General features: G+C 43.7%; 1 protein-coding gene across 9 annotated transcripts in view; it reads left to right on the top strand.

Moving 5' to 3' along the window:
* The window catches only part of CHUK (component of inhibitor of nuclear factor kappa B kinase complex), a 33,473-nt gene that overhangs the window by 12,880 nt on the left and 547 nt on the right, over positions 1–20,046 (top strand). For 6 of the 9 annotated variants that reach the window (XM_075505503.1, XM_075505494.1, XM_075505499.1 and 3 more), the window contains 13 exons: positions 1,032–1,167; positions 2,209–2,403; positions 2,782–2,884; positions 5,213–5,336; positions 6,584–6,735; positions 7,781–7,842; positions 10,461–10,570; positions 12,711–12,760; positions 13,496–13,592; positions 14,453–14,600; positions 15,435–15,571; positions 17,081–17,180; positions 19,119–19,473. In XM_075505503.1, coding sequence (XP_075361618.1) covers positions 1,032–1,167; positions 2,209–2,403; positions 2,782–2,884; positions 5,213–5,336; positions 6,584–6,735; positions 7,781–7,842; positions 10,461–10,570; positions 12,711–12,760; positions 13,496–13,592; positions 14,453–14,600; positions 15,435–15,571; positions 17,081–17,180; positions 19,119–19,145 — 1,441 coding nt within the window. In that variant the 3' untranslated portion in view covers positions 19,146–19,473. Of the gene's footprint in view, positions 1–1,031; positions 1,168–2,208; positions 2,404–2,781; positions 2,885–5,212; positions 5,337–6,583; positions 6,736–7,780; positions 7,843–10,460; positions 10,571–12,710; positions 12,761–13,495; positions 13,593–14,452; positions 14,601–15,434; positions 15,572–17,080; positions 17,181–19,118; positions 19,474–20,046 lie in introns of those variants that run through there. The other 3 variants (XM_075505495.1, XM_075505496.1, XM_075505498.1) reach the window with 3 other exon arrangements.

Below are 20,046 nucleotides of genomic sequence, written 5' to 3'. Positions count from 1 at the left end.
GTTACAGAGGCAACAGATCTAGGCTTTTCTCAGAGGGACAAAGCGAAAGGACCAAAGGCAACAGTACAAGTTACAACAAGGGATACAAAATTTGGGCACAGGAAAAAGGTTTCCCCATGCTAGTGATGCGGCCCTGGGACAGGGCCCTGAGCAGTGGGGGATCTCCACCTGTGGGGTCTGCCCAGACTTGCTTGGACACAGTCCTGAGCAGCCTGCTGTAGCTGTAACATTGGCCCTGCTGTGGGCTAGGGCTCAGACCAAAGATGTCCAGGAGGGCCTTCAACCTGAATGAATTGGTCTGTACCAAGTCAGAAGTCAGACTCTGATCATTTGTCACTTACTTAGCACTTGTGTCTTTAGATGTGCCCAGCAGCGCAGCGCAACTCATGGGTACTGGCAGATTTCTAGGAAAAGTACTGGAGTTCAGCATGAAATAAGTGGCTTTGTGCCAGCGCTTTGGGCTTTTTGCACTGTGTACTGTCTTTAAAGACATTCTTGACAATAAACTTACGTGCTTCTTGTGTGGATAAATGTGGAGGCAGCTTCCAGGCAGCTTTGCAGCACGGGGATAGTTATTCTGCAGACCAGGCTTTGAAAACTGTTCAACTTTGTGTATCACAGATGGGTTTTGGAGGGAAAAAAAAACCCAGAAAAAAATTCTTCCCCTTATCCATTTTGACAAACCTTATTGATGTGTCAGGATACTTTTGACTCAGTAGGAGTCAGGAAGAGGGAGAAGTGTAATGCAAGGTATATTGGCTGGGCATGTGCTCCTGCTGAGGTCAGTGAAGACTGTTGTTACAGTGGGGATGCTCACTCTGTATGAACTTTCCTTCCAGGCTTTCCCTGCTGTCAGGATAAGCAACTACAGCGAAATGGCTGTTCTTCACACATGTTCAGCAGACGTTACACATGTATGGTCTCTAACCAAAGAGTTGTGACCTTATTGCTGTTGTGAGACCCTAGTTTCCTAAGTGGGCTGAGTGCTGTAGAATATCTGCCTTCTCTTTCTTACGGCCCTTCTGTTTTAGTTTAATTGTAGAACCAGTGGAAAATTGGTTGCAACTGATGCTGAACTGGGATCCACAACAGAGGGGTGGAGGTTTAGATCCTGAGAGCAGTCGTCCAAAGTGTTTCCTAATAATGGATCACATACTGAATTTGAAGGTGAGTTTGGGTTGTTACTGGGTTTAAAGGTCTACTGAAAGCATCTTAGAGGACAGAAAGTGTGCGGAGCAAAGCTGTAATCCTGGCATCATCCAGCTGCAAGGTCATGAGGAATGTTTTTGTTGATATCAGGGAGTGGATATACAGCCTGTCCAGTACATACCTGAACGCAAAACATCACCAGCAATATTAATCTCTAGCTTTACACTTGAAGTAGAAGAATGACCCTATATTCCTGTCTGTCATCTCAGAAAGGACTCGCCAAGATCAAATAATGGTTTAATGTTTGCTAATAACAGTTTTCCTGAAGTCCTCTACTAGTTCTGTGACCTCCAGGTCCATGTACTATAGTAGCACCTGTAGTAGAACAGAGATTATGTTCACCTGACTCTTCCACTTCAAGTAATTATTGGAGCTTTGCTGGAGTAAGACTAGCTAAGGCAAGCATGTGTAGAAGCCAGAGGATAATTTTGTCTGATCTGGAAGGATTCCAAAGGAATTAAAATCCAAAACACAAAATATTGTGCCTATAATTGGGACTTGTCAAAATCTGTATATTGTGGTGTGGTGTGGGTCCTACGGGCTCTGCCCAGATATAATGAAACTATAGAGAGGGCCATGAGAGTGGTGAGAAGACAAGCACTGGTATGTAACAGCTTTTTGTATGGAGGGATTAAAGGAAATGGGACTCCCTTTCTTGGGAGCAGTACTGGCCAGCATCAGAGACAACAAGGCTCAAGATGACCTTTAGGCTAGCTTGTCACCATTCTTTTGATGTAATTAAGCTGTAGCATGGCTTGTGAAGGCTATTGGTGGGTTTTATTGTAATTTTTCTCTGACGTTAAGTTAAAAGTTACAGGCCCAGACTTTGAATTCTATTATGTGGGGCTTTACTGCTGAACTTGATTATTGTCACTAAAACCCAAATGATGCTGTCAGTCTAACGTTAATTACTACATACTCCCTCCTAGGCCTTTGTGGCCTTTGTGTCTTTTGTCTTTGATAGCCAGTGACTTTAATCAACTTGTACTCTTTTTACAGATAGTACACATCCTAAATATGACCTCTGCCAAGATTGTTTCATTTCTCTTGCATCCCGAGGAAAGCCTTCATTCCCTTCAGATTCGGATTGAGTTTGAAACTGGAATAAGTACTGGAAATCAGGAACTGCTGTTGGAAACAGGGATTTGCCTGGACCCTCGGAAACCTGCTTCCCAGTGTGTTATTGATGGCGTAGTAAGCATGATTCTGTTTGTTTAAAGTCTTTCCCATTGTCAGGGAATTTAAAATCTTAGGGAAGATAAATTGCCTTAATCTTCTCCCACTGGAGACAGTTTGGTCTGTAAGTGTAGTAACTCTTAAGGTCTAGCATTATTTCCTTTATCAGGTAATGTAAGTAGATTCCTATAGTTATACTCTTGTCTGAATATTTAAATGAAGTAACTTGCTAGCAAAGGGCCCTGTGTTTCTGTGGGATCAAAATCAGTTTTTTAAGGCATGTGATAAGAAGAGTGCCCACAATAATTAGTTCATGATGTAACCAGGACGCTCTGGGTTAGTAGAAGCTATGTTTGGGATTTCTCTTGTTTATGTTCTCTTATTTTTTTCTACCAGAGAGGCTGGGATAGCTACATGGTCTATTTGTTTGATAAAAGCAAAACTGTCTATGATGGACCCTTTGCTTCTCGAAGTCTGTCTGACTGTGTAAATTACATTGGTAAGTATGCTGGAGGACAGCTGGGAACTGAAAGCACTGCTTCTCATGTAATATGAAAGCAGATCTGCCTTACAAATCTTTTTGTGTTATCTTGAAGGGCACTCTAATTCAAAGAGGACCATTTAGGAACCTGGAGCAGGCTAACAAAGTTTCATCTACAGTGCTGTATCTCCACGTTTAGTAGATGTAACAGTTCAGAGAATTTATTGCCTGCCTTTTGGGAACTCTGCTATAGAGCAACTTAAGAATTCATTTAAGGTTTTTGCCCTTGTATTAAATTCTGTGTACTGAACAGCATCTACTCCACCTAAACACCTAAACCTAAGCATTGCCCCACTTAAACAGAACCACCATGTGAATGAAGGCTTGGGAGGTAATACGTGCAACCTAATCTTGTAGCCTAGAGAGGGAAACTTGGTTATGTCTGCATGCTACATACTGGAAAGAAGATTCTGACTTGGGGACTGTGATTTCATTTGCACAGCCTTCTGCTCTGCTAAAGGGTCTTGTCCCTTCACACCCACAGAGTGTTGCAGTGACATCATGCTGGGAGATGTTTGCAAAACTTTAGTGAGAGCCCACATAGATGTCCTTTGGTGGTAGCAAGGAACCTTCTTAATTAGCGTTTAGCATCTGTTGAAGTTGTGCACATATCCCTTCTCCTTCTCCTCCCCACCTCCCTGTGCACAGGTACAGGCTTCAGCTCCTTGCAGTCCTGTCTCCTGAGACTGGGTGCTTTGGATGTTCATGAGCAGTTGCCCTCCTTCTACAGCTGTCCTAGATTTAGGCTTCTGAACCCCATATCAGCATCCTGAGGATACAGATTACCTTTTTGCCCTGTACTGTCTGTGATAGCTGCATTTCAGCTGTGATCCATCTCTTGTGTCTTGCCTAAGTGGAAAAAATAGGTCCCTCATCCTACTGATCATTCAGGCCCTGTATGAGGAAATCCACCTTGCTCTGATCACAGAGCCAAGCCAGTGTGTTTGGCCATGTTCTACCAGTTGCAGAACTGCTGTCATTCACCTGTGGAGGTTATAAGTTAGGGCTGGTCTTCAGAGACACTTGGCAGGGTTTCAAAACCTGCACTCTTGTACTGTCTCCCCGACAGTTTTCAGCTCTAGTGATAATGTGTCCATAACCCCATAGCACTGATCCTACTTCTGATCTCACCAAGCAGAGCCAAGTGTCTGAGAAAGTCCAGGCCCCTCCTTTTGAGTTTTTAGGAGTAGAGCCTGGCTATTGCTGCATGGATACTGGTGGGATCTGCTCCAGTTGGTCCCTCTTAGTTCTGGTGCTGCTGCCTGGCCCTGGCATCATCAGTATACTTTTAGACCATGCATGAAAGGTACTTCTCTGCTTACAGCTTCCCTTACATGTCTCCTGAAATGACAGCAGTCATCTGCAGGACCTAATATACCTCTATGAAGGTATGTATATACCCAGTATACCTGTATGAAGGACCTTGTATACCTCTATGAAAGAAAAAATAGTGTCAACTGAGAGGAGACGTGTGCTGCGATACTGCATGTAAAGGAAATGCCTTGTGACGTATAGTTACTGTTAAGTAGCTTTATTTTCTTTGGCCTGGCTCTGCAGAAGTTGTGCTGGTTTTCCGTCTCTCCTTTTACTGTCACTCAGGTTTATTCTGATAGTTTTTTTTCTGTGTTCTGAGCTATTTTATTCTGGTGAATCTCATTGTGTGATAATCAGCGTGCTGAGTCTTTTGGAGCTAAGGCTTTTTACAATGTGTTTATTGATATGCCAATGTACCGACAGTTCCCTGTCTCTATAGGGGAACACATAAGTCCTGCATCTTTTCCCCTTAAACATCTACATCAGGAATCTGGGAGGAAATGTACAAAAGATTTGAAGACATTTTCAAATGAAACACGTGTCAGGACAGTGACCAATATCAACTGAGTAAACGGAGCAATTAAATTTGCTTTGCTAGCTTGGGGATGTGCTTTAGAGTTTTTGGATAAAACCACCCATTGGTCCTGCCTTGTGCCGTGTTTCATGCAGTGTTCCCTGGTGTCTGCTAGTGCCAATAGGCCAAAGTGCTCAAAGAAATCGGTACTCTTATAGCTGTGAGTTCAAACATAAGCTGTTGCCTGGCCAGTAGCGGGCTGTCAAATACCTGGGGAGCCGTAATGTGAAAAGCTTATACATGCTTAGGCAGCATCACATAAAAATTGAGCAGGTCTTATGTGGCTTGATCCCTTAGTTTAGGCACCTGAAGCAGGAATTAGGAATGTTGTAAGCACTGAAGTCCTTTTCTAGAGTTGTCCTTTCATTTGTGTACAATTGTGTTTTTCTTGCATTCAGTACAGGACAGTAAAATCCAACTGCCAATTCCTCAGCTGCGCAAGGTGTGGGCAGAAGCAGTTCACTATGTAATTGGGCTAAAAGAAGATTATAGCAGGCTTTTCCAGGGCCAGAGAGCTGCCATGTAAGTTGTTATTCCTTATTCAGAAGATTCATTATGCAAATACAGAGACTGTTTGCATGGAAATGTGCATCTCAGGGAGTTTTGGTTACCCAAAGTTTTACAGCTCTCTGCTGTTCTATACTTTTACATTATAAAACATTTGGGGTGGGAGCTTATTCCACTCGAGGAATTTTACTGTGTAGTGCCTGACATTGATAATAACTGAAAAAACTTGAACCTTGAATATAGTCACAGATTCACAGAATGGCTGAGGTTGGCAGGGACCTCTGGAGGTCATCCAGTCCAACCCCCCTGCTCAAGCAAGGTCACCTAGAGCTGGTTGCCCAGGACCATGTCCAGATGGCTTTTAAATATCTCCAAGGATGGAAACTCCACAACCCCTCTGTGTAACCTGTGCCAGTGCTTGGTCACCCTCACAGTAAAAAAGGGTTTCCTGATGTTCAGAGGGAACCTCCTGTGTTTCAATTTTTTGCCCATTGCCTCTGGTCCTGTCACTGGGCACCACTGAAAAGAGCCTGGCTCTGTTCTCTATGCACCCTCACTTTGGGTGTTTATATGCATGGATAAGGTCCCCCCTGAGCCTCCTCTTCTCCAAGCTGAACAGTCCCAGCTCGCTCAGCCTTGCCTCATAGGAGAGATGCTCTAGTGCCTTAATAATCTTCATAGCCCTTCATTGGCCTCTCTCCAGTATGTCCATGTCTCTGGTGTACTGGGGAGCCCAGAACTGCACCCAGGTGTGGCCCCACCAGTGCTGAATAGAGGGGGAGGATCACTTCCCTCGACCTGCTGGCAACATTCCTCCTAATGCAGCCCAGGATAGTTGTTTCACAAGTGGTAGAATGAGTGGAACTGTTTGTTATATTTGTAGGGTTTTGTCCTGTGATTGAATCACAGAATGGGCAGTGTCATATATCTCGAGTCATAAAAAAGGTGCCAGCATTCACCAGGGGCAACATGCCCTACAGGACCCCGTAAATGCTAAGAAACACTCTACACTGCAAAGACTGTTTAATTGAGCTTGACAAAAAAATGGGGAAATGAGGAAGGACTTTCTCTTTTGCTTGCTGAGGACCTGCAGCTTCTGAGGACATGAGATGGAGTCTATGATCCCATTGAGACTCCGTGTTCCAAGCATCTTACAAAATTTTTTGCTCGCTATGTCTTTCCTTCAGGTAATGTGACAGCGCTGACTACATAAGTCCAGATACACTTTTCAACTAACGTGCTGTTGTTGTTTCATTTGTTAGGCTCAGTCTTCTTCGGTATAATGCCAACCTAATCAAAATGAAAAACAATATGGTGTCAGCATCTCAGCAACTGAAAGCAAAGCTGGAATTCTTTCATCAAAGCATTCGCCTCGACCTGGAGAGATACAGCGACCAGATGGCTTATGGCATATGTACGTATTGTGTAATACTTGCCTGGGTGTCTTGTCTGATCCTATAAAGGATCAGACTGACCATGAAGGGTTGTGGATAAGAACTAGCATTAAAAGAAAATGAATGCGGGAGCTGCCATTGTGTTACTCAGCATCTTTATGGGTATGTTTTAGCTGGGCCAGATGGAGGAGGAGAGTTTGGCAGAAGCAAGGGCAGATAGATAAAAAATAAAATGTTTTCTGAGACCTTCAGTGACAGTGAAACAGGTGGTCAGCCATTTCCCACTGAGAACACCAAGCTAAGAAAATTGGAGTATTAATAGTACTGGTGACTTACGTGTTTGCTGTTTATTCATTCAGAGTCTGATTCGTTTGGAGTTGTCACTGGTCATAAAGTGCAGGGCAGAGTTGCTGCATAGATGTATAGTGGAAGGACCACTAACCATTCATGGCAGAACAAATGGGCATGGTGACTGTAGAAACACCATTTTAAACAGCGCTAAGGGAGTGATCTTGCTGTGCTTGATATCAGGAGGTAGCATGAGTCAGGATGAGAGATGAGGTGAAAAACCACCAGCTACAGTTTTAATATCACAGAAATGTCTGGATCTTACAAATACTGTTTGGGGGATAATAGCAAGATTTATGCATAGTTTGGATATATGGCTAAAAACTGAAAATTGAGTCAAAAATTATGACTGGGCTGAAGGATGATGATGGAAAATGGAAAGACTCAGTGAGCTAGTTTTGGACGGTCTGTGTTTAATCAAAAGTGGCAGTTGTTGAGCTTAATGGTGGAGTTTAAAGACTCAAACTAATTTTAGGCTGGTGATTGCCAACAGTGAAATCCTACCAAATGGTTTGTATGTGAGTTAAGGTCAAGCATGGAGTTGCATGTTAAGTTGCAACTTTGCTGTCTCTCTGTGATCTCTGCGTCATGACTCCTGCTTGGAGATTCAACATCATGCTCTTTGTGTTCAAATTCAACTGTCGTTTGTAAAGTTCAGGTCATGCTTTATTTTTGTGTCTGTATCTTTTTATAAATTAACAACTCTCTTCTCTTAAGCTTCAGAAAAGATGCTCAAAGCCTGGAAGGAGATGGAAGAGAAGGCTTCTCAGTGTGCAGAGGTAGGGGATATTAAAGAAGCTTCATTATCTCTCTGTGAAGGACATCATGACAGGAACGTAGTGTTATATGTGCCACTGCCCTGTCCCTTCAGTGTGTTTCATATTCTGTCTGCTGTGGGAATAAGAATATCATCGCAGATGCATTAAAAAAGAAACAGTCCCCAGTCACCAGGTTGTTTGAATCTAGTGATTTGAACAAAACTAGCACAAATGTCACTGGACTCAGTTGTCTATATAGGAAAGTACACTACAGAGACACGTTATTTATTGCCCAAAAGAAATGGTGTTGCTATAGCCAAGAGTCTTCGTGGCTGGATTTATTGCACACAAAAATTTCCATTGCTAAAGCTGAAAATAATACCAATCACTTACTGTGCAGTGATTTCAAAATTGTAGTGCTTCATTTAAGAGTACAGACATAAATTTCTGGTGTTCTGCAAGTAAATATGCAACTTAGTTTTTAATAAGAGCCGTCCTTAAGAAATTAGAGCAGACCTAGAGCCAGTTCTTACTCTGGGTAGTCCTAATAGTTAACAGATGTTTTCACTTGTGGTTTATGGACAGTGGAGCTGACATAATGGCATTCTGTTTCTTGGAGAGTTAGTTCTGCGAGAAAGGCCAGTTGAAATTTATCAACTGCTTAGAATTCTGATCTCTGTTTTCTGGGAATAAGCATTTTAATTTTACCTCCACTAAAAACGATAAGGAGACAGAGGCTTTTTGACAGAGAATAATTCTGCCTGCAGTTCTGTCCAGACCTTTATTGGGAAGAAGTAAGCTTTCAGCTGTGAAAACTAGGGACAGAGTTAGGGTGATCGTAGTTCATTGTCAAAAGCTGTTTGTTTCTTCTCTTCTACTGGATGTACTGAATAAAGCTTGGGAGGGAGGAGGTATTCAGAGGGGAGTGTTCAGAAGTCCTTGCATCAGAAGTCCTCTTCAGAAAGAACACAAGGAAATTCAGCACATTTGTAAATGTATTTCTCAGAGTAGAGGTCTTTAAAATACCTCAAAAAGTAGTCTCTCTGTTGTGCTCCATGATAGTAGCTAGCTGCAGGAGTGCCAAGAACAACGCATGTTCTGCTGACCAGGACTGTTGCGTGGTTTGCTGGGCTGATGTCTCACGTTTCTGCTCTCCCCTGCGGGGAGTTCTTGTGTTGGCTCTCATAGTAATACAGAGCACAGTCATTAATACATAAAAATCCCAGATGCCATTAGAAACACCAACAAATTATATTGCCTATTTTTTTCCCCCTATGAAGGAATAAACTGGGTAGTTCAAATTCTGGGATTCATTACCTGTCTTAATCTAGGTCACAAGGTTCTTGGTGCCTTGATTCTGCTTGTTCCGATGGTGGAGACAGGAATTGGGATTCCCACCTGAATTCACCTCTGTTTAGCTCTTTAAATTTTGGGATCTTGTTGCTCCCTGTTAGAAAGCAAGAAAGATAAAAGGGAGGCTGCTTCTAGCAGAATAACTCAAAGCTGTCAGTGGCTGTTTCCAGAAAACCGGGAACCTCAACAAATACTTACTTAGCAGACCATCAGAATTATGTTCTGTCTTCAAGCTGTGCAGTCTACGTGTATAGTCACGCCGTGTCCATTTATCAGGAATGGAAAATGTTTTACTCTGTAATACGCAGTGGTATCTCAGTCTATCTAGCAGGCAGCTTAACTTCTGTGAATTCAATAGACACAGTTATGCTGTGTGGTGAGTCATGGTGCTCCAGATAAAGACATTTCTTTTGATAACAGAGTTTACTTCACATCTTTCTCACAACCTGATTCTCCTTTGATTATGTGGCTTCTTGCTGCTGCTTCTTAGTTTATTCTTTACCTGCAAGACCTACAGACATCCCTTTCTGGTCAAGGGGTCACATCACATTTATATAGCCTCATATCAAGTACTTCTGCAGCTTCCGCAAAGGGTGTGTTCTGGAAAATGCTCAATTTTCAGGTCTTACAGCCCCAGGTCAGAAAGGAAAAGCTGAAATATCTCAAAATACTTTCTCAGGAAGGCAGATCAGTGCCCACAGTCCATGGTGCTAAGACCCATTACGGTGACCAGTGCTTTCTTAACCATGCTGGGGATCTCCAGTGCATGTCTGGCACCACATAGCTACTCGTCACACTCAGAAATTTTGTTGTTGACTGCCTCACCTAACTTACTGTAGGGGCTTGGCATAACATTGGTATCTTTTATATTGCTTTGAGGAAGATGTGAAGTACCAGCAAAATGTCAAACCAAAGTGTATATGGGAGCATAACATGTGAGAGCACCCTCTTGTCCATACTGTAACAGTAGGATAATAAACTTTCACTGCTGGAATGTACGTAGAGCCAGAGAGTGTGTGTCTGCAGTGTGCATCTCAAAGAGATACAATTAATGAAGAAGCTGATTTTTGTCATCCAGTGTGGGTGTTGGAGATTTGGATCTAGGTGATATTGTGCACTGAGAAGATAGTAACCTCAATTATTGTAGCAGCAGTCATCTCAAAGAGCTTTTTTTTCCTAAACTCAGCATGGAGTTAGCCCATTATCCAAACAAGTATTCTGGAGATCTTTATCTACTTTATTGCTCTCCTCCTTCAGTTCGATTTGTACCTACATTTCCCCATTAGGCTGAAGATATTGGATACCTGGATGAGCAGATCATGGCTCTGCACACAGAGATTGTAGAGCTTCAGAAGAGTCCGTACGCAAGGCGCCAAGGAGAGGTCATGGAGAGCTTGTAAGTCCTTTGCTTATTATTTTTATTGCACATAAATGGATTTCATGTATTTCAGTGTCTGAGGGTTTCTTTTTTCTCTATTGGTGATTCCATCAGTGCTTTTGAAATGCACTCCTTGCTTTTTGCAAACTGAGTAGTTTGCAGTCAGTTTAAGACCATTTTGCTGGTAAAAGGGAAAATCCCACCACTTGTGGCTGTACAGTCTTCATTCCTCTTGAAGTTCTAACTATCATTTGGCAGCATTATAAGGCAGACTAGGACACTGCTCTGTCTGAAAGCTAGCTGTGCAAGAAAGACTAACATTCAGTCGCAGGAGTAAACTCATCTAACTTGCCTAACTTACCCTGCAGTCACACAATGACTAGACCTGGGGAAACATGGAAAACACAGCTGGGGAGGACAGGACGCTTCTCTGTCACTTACTATGAAACCTCATCTTAGAAGAGGATGGGCCTAAGATATATCTTTGTCTGAACTGAAAAATGCAGAGGATTTCTTTTTGCATTGGAGAAGAGTGAATTTTACAGTGTTGAGTGAGAAAATTATGAGATCATTGTAAAATCCTGTTAAATATCTTCAATGTGTTTTCAAAGCAAGGATAATTAACAATTCATGAATACTTGAATATTTGGAAACTTGATTCATATTTTAATACTTTAAAAAAAATAAAGAGCTAAGTAGTATTACTGATCTTAAGAAAATGTAGGAAGCAATTATTGTAGTTTGGGCTGTTGCTGAGAGCACAAGTGGCAATTATAAAAGAGAGGGATCAAATAGCCACCAAGATCGAATAGCCACTAAATCTGTTGTTAATACAAGCTCTTCTGAATGATTCTGAGTATTCTGGGAGGAAACGTGCCTGTTCCTGGCATGTTCTCCCCCCTCCCTCTTTGCAGAGCTAGATCAGCTAAGTTGCAGAACTGGTGCACAGGGGAGGAAGTGGTGGAAGGGAGAAACCGCCTCTTGCAGCAGGAGCCCACATTCAGAGCAGCTTAAACTAATCATGAACCTGCCCCATAAAACATTGTTTTTAAGCACTTTCACCACTGCAAACCCAAGGCTGTATCAGCTCTTTGTACTGTGCTCAAAGTGTGCCCTAAGCTGTTGATTATTCTAGTAAAGCTACTCCTTTTAATGAGGACTGAAGTGGAGAACAGATTGAGTCTCCTGCTCTTTAGATTTTGGGGCTGTAGCAAAGCATACTGCAGAGCGCTAGCTTAAGGTTTGATGTACACAGCCATGAGGCACACATGGATTCTAGGTGATGTCTCGAGTTTACCTGATGGTGCTGGATGCTAATGTTCTGTTTTTCCCAGCGCAGCAGGAGTAAATGGCACCTCTCTGCCTATCCTTGGCTGATGCAGGAGTTTCAAGATGGATAACTATCAGCATACCAGAAATGCTGACTTACATAGGCAGAAGCAGCTTGCATGATCTCTTGATACAGTATTGGGGTGATCTAAGGACAGCTAAGGGGAAGAAGAGGCCTGGTGAGGGCCTAAAAGCAGAGTTAGAACTGGCTAAACTGCTACTTGTTTCTGACAGACTTTTGATTTAGAACAGTGAAGATTTGTTCCAGGGTGGAAGCTTCAGTGTTTGGCTGCTTTTGAAATATTTGAAAGAAGTAACATTTATTTAATGGGAAGAAGAGAAACACCATCCTCTTGTTTGTGATGCAGCTGTCTCTTGCCATTTGCAGAGTATCACTGTAAAATTCAGGCAAAAAATGCAGAACAGGAACAAGAATCTCTCAGGCAGTTGTGTAGCAGTACCTATAGTTACAAAAATGAAGTTTCATAATTAAGGATGCCAGGGAAAGAAAACACAACTGAGCCATGTGAAAATTTGAAACTGAAAATAACTTCCAATTGGTATGGTTATCTGAGAAGGAAATGCATAATCAGAGAAAAAGATAGACAGCTTCTAGGGAAGAGTTGGTTTCCATCAGACAGACCATCCCTGTGTTTCAAATGTCGTACTTGTATACTAGCCATAGAAGAAGGTGGCAGCTCCGTAGCTGTAGAAGAAGGTGGCAGCTCCAATGTATGAGGTTCGGCAAGGCATAACTTAATTGTAATGCTTTTTTTCTTGAGTCACCTGCTTGTTGATACGTGTATGAATCATTTTCTTCTTTTTAAAGGGAACAGAGAGCCATAGACCTGTACAAGCAATTAAAAACAAGACCTCCAGGTATGGAAGGAGATGGTTCAAAGACTGTTTCACGCTCATACCCCATGACAAACCCAGAAAATACTGTTTAGTAGGAGAAGGCAAATGATTATATTAAAGTTAACCAGATTCAAGGGCATACCTTAAGCTGATTTTCTTCTTTTTGCTGAGCCTAGAGCTCTCCCAAATTCCTGTAGTCCTGTTCCTCAGCCCTGGGTTTGTCTTTTTGGTTTTCATTCTTGGAGCATCTTCCCTGAACCCATGTCTGCCTTCTGGCATTCTCAACCTGTTTTCCTGCCCCCAGTACTATTGCTTTACTCCACCCAGACATGGCAAGAACTGTTGTTCTTCTGTCGTTGCTCCAACCTAAGGGCAGTCTCTTTTCTGCCTCTCCTCTTCTCTTTTAATTATACTGGATGGAGCCCCATGTTTGGGGATTATTATGGTCTGAACATTGTAACTGCTGAGCAGAAAGAGTTAGTTGTGCATTTGGCAACTGGCTGCAATCCTTATTGAAGCCATTATCTAGACAGCGAGAGTGGCTGGAATTGTATACGTTACTGCGGAGAGAAGAGACCTTAAGGAAAAGCTGTGCCTAATGAGAGGTTGTGACAGATTTTTAAGATGTTTCGTTGTTTTTCAGTTTGTTTGGCTGTACTTGTTAAGTCACATCTTTCCTTAACTCTGGGCATTTGTGTCCAGAGTGGCTCCTCGCTGAAGAGCATTTACTAATGTGGTGATTGATGGCCCTTCCAGATCATGCCTACAGTGACAGCACAGACATGGTGAAGATCATTGTGCAGACAGTACAGAGCCAAGACCGAGTTCTCAAGGAGCTCTTCGGCCATCTCAGGTACTTTATGCAGGAAAAAAACCCCAAACAAATGCAACTTGCAGCATTTGTAGCTTTGTAGCAGGAAAGGAGAGGGAAAACCATGCAGATCGGAGCCCAAAAGCTCCATCCACAGGTATATGTTTCTTACAGCAATATTAATTCTGCTCCTTGGTGTCTGTGTTGAATTCCTACTTTTTTAAAACATGTATCTAATGTGTATAGCTAATAGGGAAGGGGAGGAGAATGCAACGGCTTGTACTGTTAGCATCCAAGAGTTTATTTAAAATGAGACAAATTCTGCCAGTGTTTAGGCTGGGATTAAAATCTTAAAGAAAAAAAGAAATAGTATAACAACTGAGAAGATACCTCAGTGATCTGTTCATTAATTCATTAATTCTTCAAGTAGCTCAGAACAAATATCATTATGCAGATCTCAGTAGTCAGCAAAGCATGATTTAGTTTTATTTTCATGTGTGGCTTATGATTCATAGATCCCATAAAGAAAGTTGTTGGCTATGGTATGGTCAGCCCACAGAGACCAGCACAGACCAGAGAAGATTAATAAAATACCATGGTTGAGTTGCTGTGCTGTCCATTGTCATCAGGATCAATTTTTGCATTTCAAATAAGAAGAGCTTATATCGTGGGTATTAATAGTAGTGTTGTCTGCCTGCTTTTTTGAGTCTTAACTGGACTTGGAAAAGTCCAGGGGTCCCTCCAGTCTTGCAGGTTTTGTACCTGAAGTTATTGCAATGCTGTGCTAAGAGAAAGGGGTATTCTCACAGAATTTTTCCTGAATCCCAAGGTGAGGCTTTTGGTTTTGCCAAAACATTGCCACACAAGCTGGAAAGTAACTTTGTGTTTGGTTTTTATTATAGCAAGCTTTTGGGCTGTAAGCAGAAGATCATTGACTTGCTTCCAAAGATTGAAGTGGCTCTAAATAACATCAAGGAAGCTGACAACTCAGTGATGCAGATGCAGGGCAAAAGACAAAGGGAGATATGGCATTTGCTGAAAATTGCTTGCGTAAGTAGCTTTTGGACTATTCATTTGCTCTTCCTTCCAGGGTACATCAAATGAAACTCTGAAGAGACCAAAAAGGGATAACTTCCACACAATGGTTGATTTCACTGTAGAGAAGGGAAGTTTGAGATGCTAAAAGTCGACACAGGTTTAGAAAGGGGGTAGACAAACTCATGGAAACGGAGCCCAGTAGAGGAGTCCTTGGTCCCAGTAAGTCATCAAACTGTGAATCGCTGGTGGCTGGAGTGCGGTAGACATGCCATGCCATGCGCCTTGTTCTTGCGTTCCCTGAACATCTAGTGTTGGCTGCTGTTGGAGGGTGTACACTGAGAATGGTGAACTTCAGCCTGATGTATTAAAGCTATCGTGATTTTAGTGCTGCAAAAGTGAAATAGGTGCTTTCATGGTTAGGTTAGGGTGTCTTAAGACTACACTGCTTTTTCTGCATCAGTTATAGTGACTATACAGCTGAAGCGATCTCCTGATTTCCGCATGCCTACATTCAAGATCAGCATAGGAAACGTGTATGTCTTTCCCCAACAGGAGAGTTGCTGCTGTGCGTGACTCACAGTTTAGGACATGGCACCACCTTCTAATTCTTCGGTGTAGGAGATATGCCATGTACAACACGGATGACTTACATGCAGAGACATTTGGTACCAGCTATTTGCAGAACTGTGGAGGGTTGTATCAGCTGACTTGCCAGCCACAGGCATGGCCTGTGTGTATATGTTACAAACAGGGTTTATGTTTAATTGCAGGTCTTGCGTACAAAATAATTAAGCCTGACTAAATTCTTCCTGTGTCCATCGCAGCAGATGAATTTCTTTTTTCTAGACTCAGAGCTCTTCTCGATCGCTGGTAAGCTCCAGCCTGGAAGGGACAGCCTCAACTCCAGCAGCCACGTGGCTCCCACAGAGCTCCTCGGGGAACGTACCTCACCCTCTCTCATCTATGGCAACTCCCGAAGATGGGTAAGAGCTGTTGGGAAAGGAGGCCACTGCAGAGAAGTCGGTGTAGCCGTTTTGTACGCATACACTCTGAAATCCTGTCCTTTGCCACTGGAGTCTCCAGTGCTAAGGGGGCCTGAGGGGCATGTCTTCACCACGTCCCCTGTGGTGGTTTTTGGATATGCTGAGCAGGGAGAGTTTGGGCATACTAGACTGTCTCTGAAGGCAACATTGTTCAACTCCTGACTGGAGTTCTAGTAACTTACCGCTGGCCATACCACAGCAAAATGCAGCAATGAGATTTTGAGCCAAAATGCAGTTTCTTTTCATGCCCAAGTTCTGATGCAAGTCCCGGATAAATCAGGCCATATTTAGTGCTTCTTACAGTTTCAGCGATTTTAAGAAGTCTTAATTCAAATGGAGGTCTGCGGTTGGAGTCAGTAAGCAATCCATCTGGTTCAATATCTGGGTTTTTTTAATCCTTCCAAAACATGTTTCAGTAGCTCATATGTTACTAGTGCTCTAAAAAATCAGGAATTAGGTGGAACTCTTTATTCAGAAACCTCTGCTCTCTGGTCCTGAGCATTCCACATACCACTCTTAGCTAAAGCTTGTGATCTCCATCAGCTAGCACTGTGCTATTCCTTTCTTGCATGTCACATTATTGTCTTGGGGATTTGGTTATTAAGGCCCCTCTCTCTCAGCCAGCCGTAGCTGAGTAAGAGAGTTGTCAGGAGCTGCGGGGTTTTTATCTTCATTTCATTAGCAATTTTACTTCCAGTCAGCATAACAGAAGGGAAGATGCCCCTCAAAGACTGCTCAGCCCTTGATCCACAGCAGTGCTGGTTTTGTGGGGGCTGGGGCAGGGGTTGTGAACATTTGCATACAACCATTTGGCCATCACTTTCTTTTTGGGTGGTCAGGGAAATAACCTAGGTTCTGAAGATACACATCTTCTAAGTAAGCTTTTGCTGGAAGTTAGTTTATTTTTCTGAAACCCTGAGCAACCTTTTCTGCTTCCTCTTTTCTGTCTGCTGCTGTGGGGCAATTTTCGCCTCTGAGTAATGTGGGGTGATCACCTTTAAATAGGTGCTTTCCTGAGCAAGGTGCCTTTGGATCACCTCAGAGCTCCTCTTTGAACCATGACTTCACTGTACAAAGAGTCAAGAGATGTAAACCTTATGGGGAGCGGACAGTGATTTCAGGCCCCTTGTACTCAGCTCACTTCCGAGGTTCTGTTAAGGCTGAATTTCAGTGTGTTTTGTGCAGTTCCTCTGTAGGGAAGGAGAGCAAATCCACACTTCCAGGGTGGCGATCTACAGGATGCCACCTCAAGGCATGTTTTTGTGCCCTACAAGGTAGCTCCTACAATTCCAGAGAACTCCTACAAATCAGTTTTTTGGGGTGGGTTTTTTGGGGGTTATTTTTGGCTGGTTGTTTTTGGTTTGGGTTTTTTTTTCCCCTAGTGCAGAGCCCTTTGATATTGGTGTTAGTGTTTTAAATCTGTCGTCTTATGCCTTCCCTTCCCTTCAGGGAACATTTTGTCCATGTGATAGAAGAGAATCTGAATTACCTCGAACTCTTTAGCAGTATTTTGCAGGAGGCGAGACAGGAGCAGAACAACAGCATGATGGTAAGTCTGTTGATGTATCTCTGAGGACCTGATTTTTAAGAGCCACATCAGGGTCCTCGGGGGGTGTGGAGAACCTCTTAAATAGGGTCCTTTGTGATGATGTGAATTGCTGTGGCTGGCATGTGTCATCCCTCCTGAACTCTGCTAACATGCCGGTCCTTATGGAAGGTAGCACTTGGTGCTAGTGTCAGCCGAGTGGTCTGTGTGGTGGAGTGGGCTGTTCTGTGGGACCCCCTGGCTGGTAGAGCTTGCTCTGAATGCTGGTTGCATTCTCAACTGGAGAGTCCTGGTTTGTGTCCCTGCACTGGAGTGGCCAGGGTTCTCCATTTCCAGAGCCCTTTCCTGATCATTGACTGAAGCTCTCCTTCTGGCAGAAGTGGGGATTTAGAGAGTCCTAAGAAGGCTCTTTGCACAAATTGGTATTTGAAATAGCAAGAAATGACAAAAGTAAATAATGACCACCCAGACATTTTGATGCAATCTGAAACTCTCTTCCTGAACTACTAATTGAGGCCAGTAAGTTACTGCTCAAAAGAGCCTGGTTACCAGAAGAATTAAGAGCACCACGGAATACCGGTCTTTTAGAAGAGGCTCTCAGCTGATTTTAGGGGGCTGTATCATAGAAGCACCTATATAAATATAATGAGAAAAGGACAGCTAGGCATGTAGATTGACCTGTTTATAATGGATAAGAGTCAATACAGCTTCTGTTAGCATGACATTGTCTCACAGATTTATTGCAGTCCTGTAAAGAAGTCAAAGATCTACTGATAATGCTGTAACTTGGATTTTCAAAAAGCTTCTTAAAGGTCTCTATAGGGATAACTTCCATTCTCATGGGATAATAAAGTTGAAGTTGTTTATCAATTGTAACTGCTGAAATAACAAAGAACAGAGGGTTGGGGAAATGGAGGTGGGTGATGAAATGGAGCTCTTATAATTCATAAACATTTTAATGTTCTCATGTTTATGAATAATAGTAAGCAGTGAAGTGAGAGTTTGCTGGAGTTACTAAGTTATTTGGGATGGGGAAATGAAAACTTGTTAGTGGGAGTTGCAGGTAACACTGTAATAGCAAGGGATTGAGCAATATGAATGGGGAAATGAAATTAGCTACTGATTAAGGCAAAGTAATTATGTTAGTGGGGAAAACAGCCTTAATTATGCATACCCTGGTCTTCATCCATTGGTTGATGAATGCTTTGTTTGTCTTTGTTCAGTTCTGACAGGGTTGGTATCAGTTGTATAATACGATCTTCTCTCCTGTCTTGTCTCCTTGCTGTGGCTGGAGATGAGCGAGAAGCTGTATGACTGGCTTCTTACTTGTTAATCATCCATGTCTCTGTCATCTGTATCTCATTCCAAGCTGCAGCATCTGTCTCTGGCATGTTTTAGCCCAGAAAGATTATGCATTGCTGTGGAATCATGCTCTGCAGATCAGCACCTGTTTTGTTATGTTTGGTTTCTTTCCCCTTTTCCTTGTGTCAGGGGACAAAAGTTAGGCAAGAACCAGAAAATGGGATTTGTCCTCTTCAATTCGCTTGGGGGAAAAAAACAGAGGAAAAAAGAATGAGTAACTCTAAGAACCTTTTCTCTATTCTTGCATACATTTAACTTTCTTTTTGTGTTCTTGCACTACCAGTATGTCCCATGGTGCACTAAGAACCTTGGTGGTAGGTTTTGTGCAGGCACAAAATGTAATTTCCAAAGTGAATACAGTCTGTGACGTGCCTGAGCACTGCCATAAGTATGGATGATTTTGTATTGGGGCCAAAACAAGTCGTGAAATTGTGAGATTACTTTTTAGCTCTTAGATCAACACAATTCATTGAGAAGAGAGAGATGCTGGATACTGAGTGTCCTTTGGTCACCACCTTGGAAATGTACATTCAATAGCCATTTCCTGCACTTCAGTTGTTTCCTTGCTTCTTCTTTCAGAGTTTTGATTGGAGCTGGCTCAAATAGCCAAAGGAGCTGACGTGCTGCTATCTGCAACGTGCCTGCATGCTTGAGAGGTGGCTTGGCAGCCTTCGATGTGATGAGCTGGAAGGGACTGGTCGATCAATCACCTTGTGTTTTGTAAACCTTAGTGGTGTTGATTACAAAGGTGGTGGTGGTCACTAGCAGATACACCATGGGCAGTAGCAAACAGCATTTTACAGGCTGTTCCCTAGTTGGGCTTTCAACTAAACAAGTAACCTGCTTGTTGGAGATGCACCTGCGGTGCCCTCTGCCTTCACCTGTGGTGGGCACTCGTGGGGGCAGCCAGTCATACATGTCCGAGAGGAGCTGGCGCAGAACCTTTCCTGGAAAGAAAGGGAGGAGAGCAAAGGGTGGTGGCTGCCTCGGGGCCAGGGCCCTGCTGCTTCCCACCCCCCCACACCCCCGGCCCTCCTGCCGCTTGTCACGACTGCTCACGTGTGTAATACGAATGTATAGATTATATATATATTTTAAATAGAGTTAACTGCAATAAATGCTGTGGAGAGGCTCTCGGTGCTCCCTCGCCCTCATGCCGTTGCCGGGATCAGAGCGGGGCCCTGCGCCCTGTGACGCCATCAGTAGGCGCCGCGCGGCGCGCGCTCCCTACCCGCCCCCCAGCCCACTCCGCGCAGCTGGGGGGGGGGGGGGGGCAGCGCGCGTGCGCGGCCGGGTGGGAACGGGGCCTCGGCCGCACGTGGGAGCGCGGTGGCGGCAGGTACGGGGCGCGCGGGGCGGGGGGCTGGGCCGTGAGCGGGAGCGGCGGCGGGGCCCTCGGCCCCGGGTGCCCGGTGCCGGCCCAGCCCAGCCCCGTCCCGGCTTGGCTGTGCCCGGCTCGCGGGGCGGAGCGGGGGCTCCCTGCTGGGGGCTGTCACCGCCCAACGAA

The sequence above is a fragment of the Mycteria americana genome, chromosome 6 (genome assembly GCF_035582795.1).
Source record: "Mycteria americana isolate JAX WOST 10 ecotype Jacksonville Zoo and Gardens chromosome 6, USCA_MyAme_1.0, whole genome shotgun sequence".
Classification (NCBI taxonomy): domain Eukaryota; kingdom Metazoa; phylum Chordata; class Aves; order Ciconiiformes; family Ciconiidae; genus Mycteria; species Mycteria americana.
This window is presented reverse-complemented; position numbering and strand designations above follow the sequence as displayed.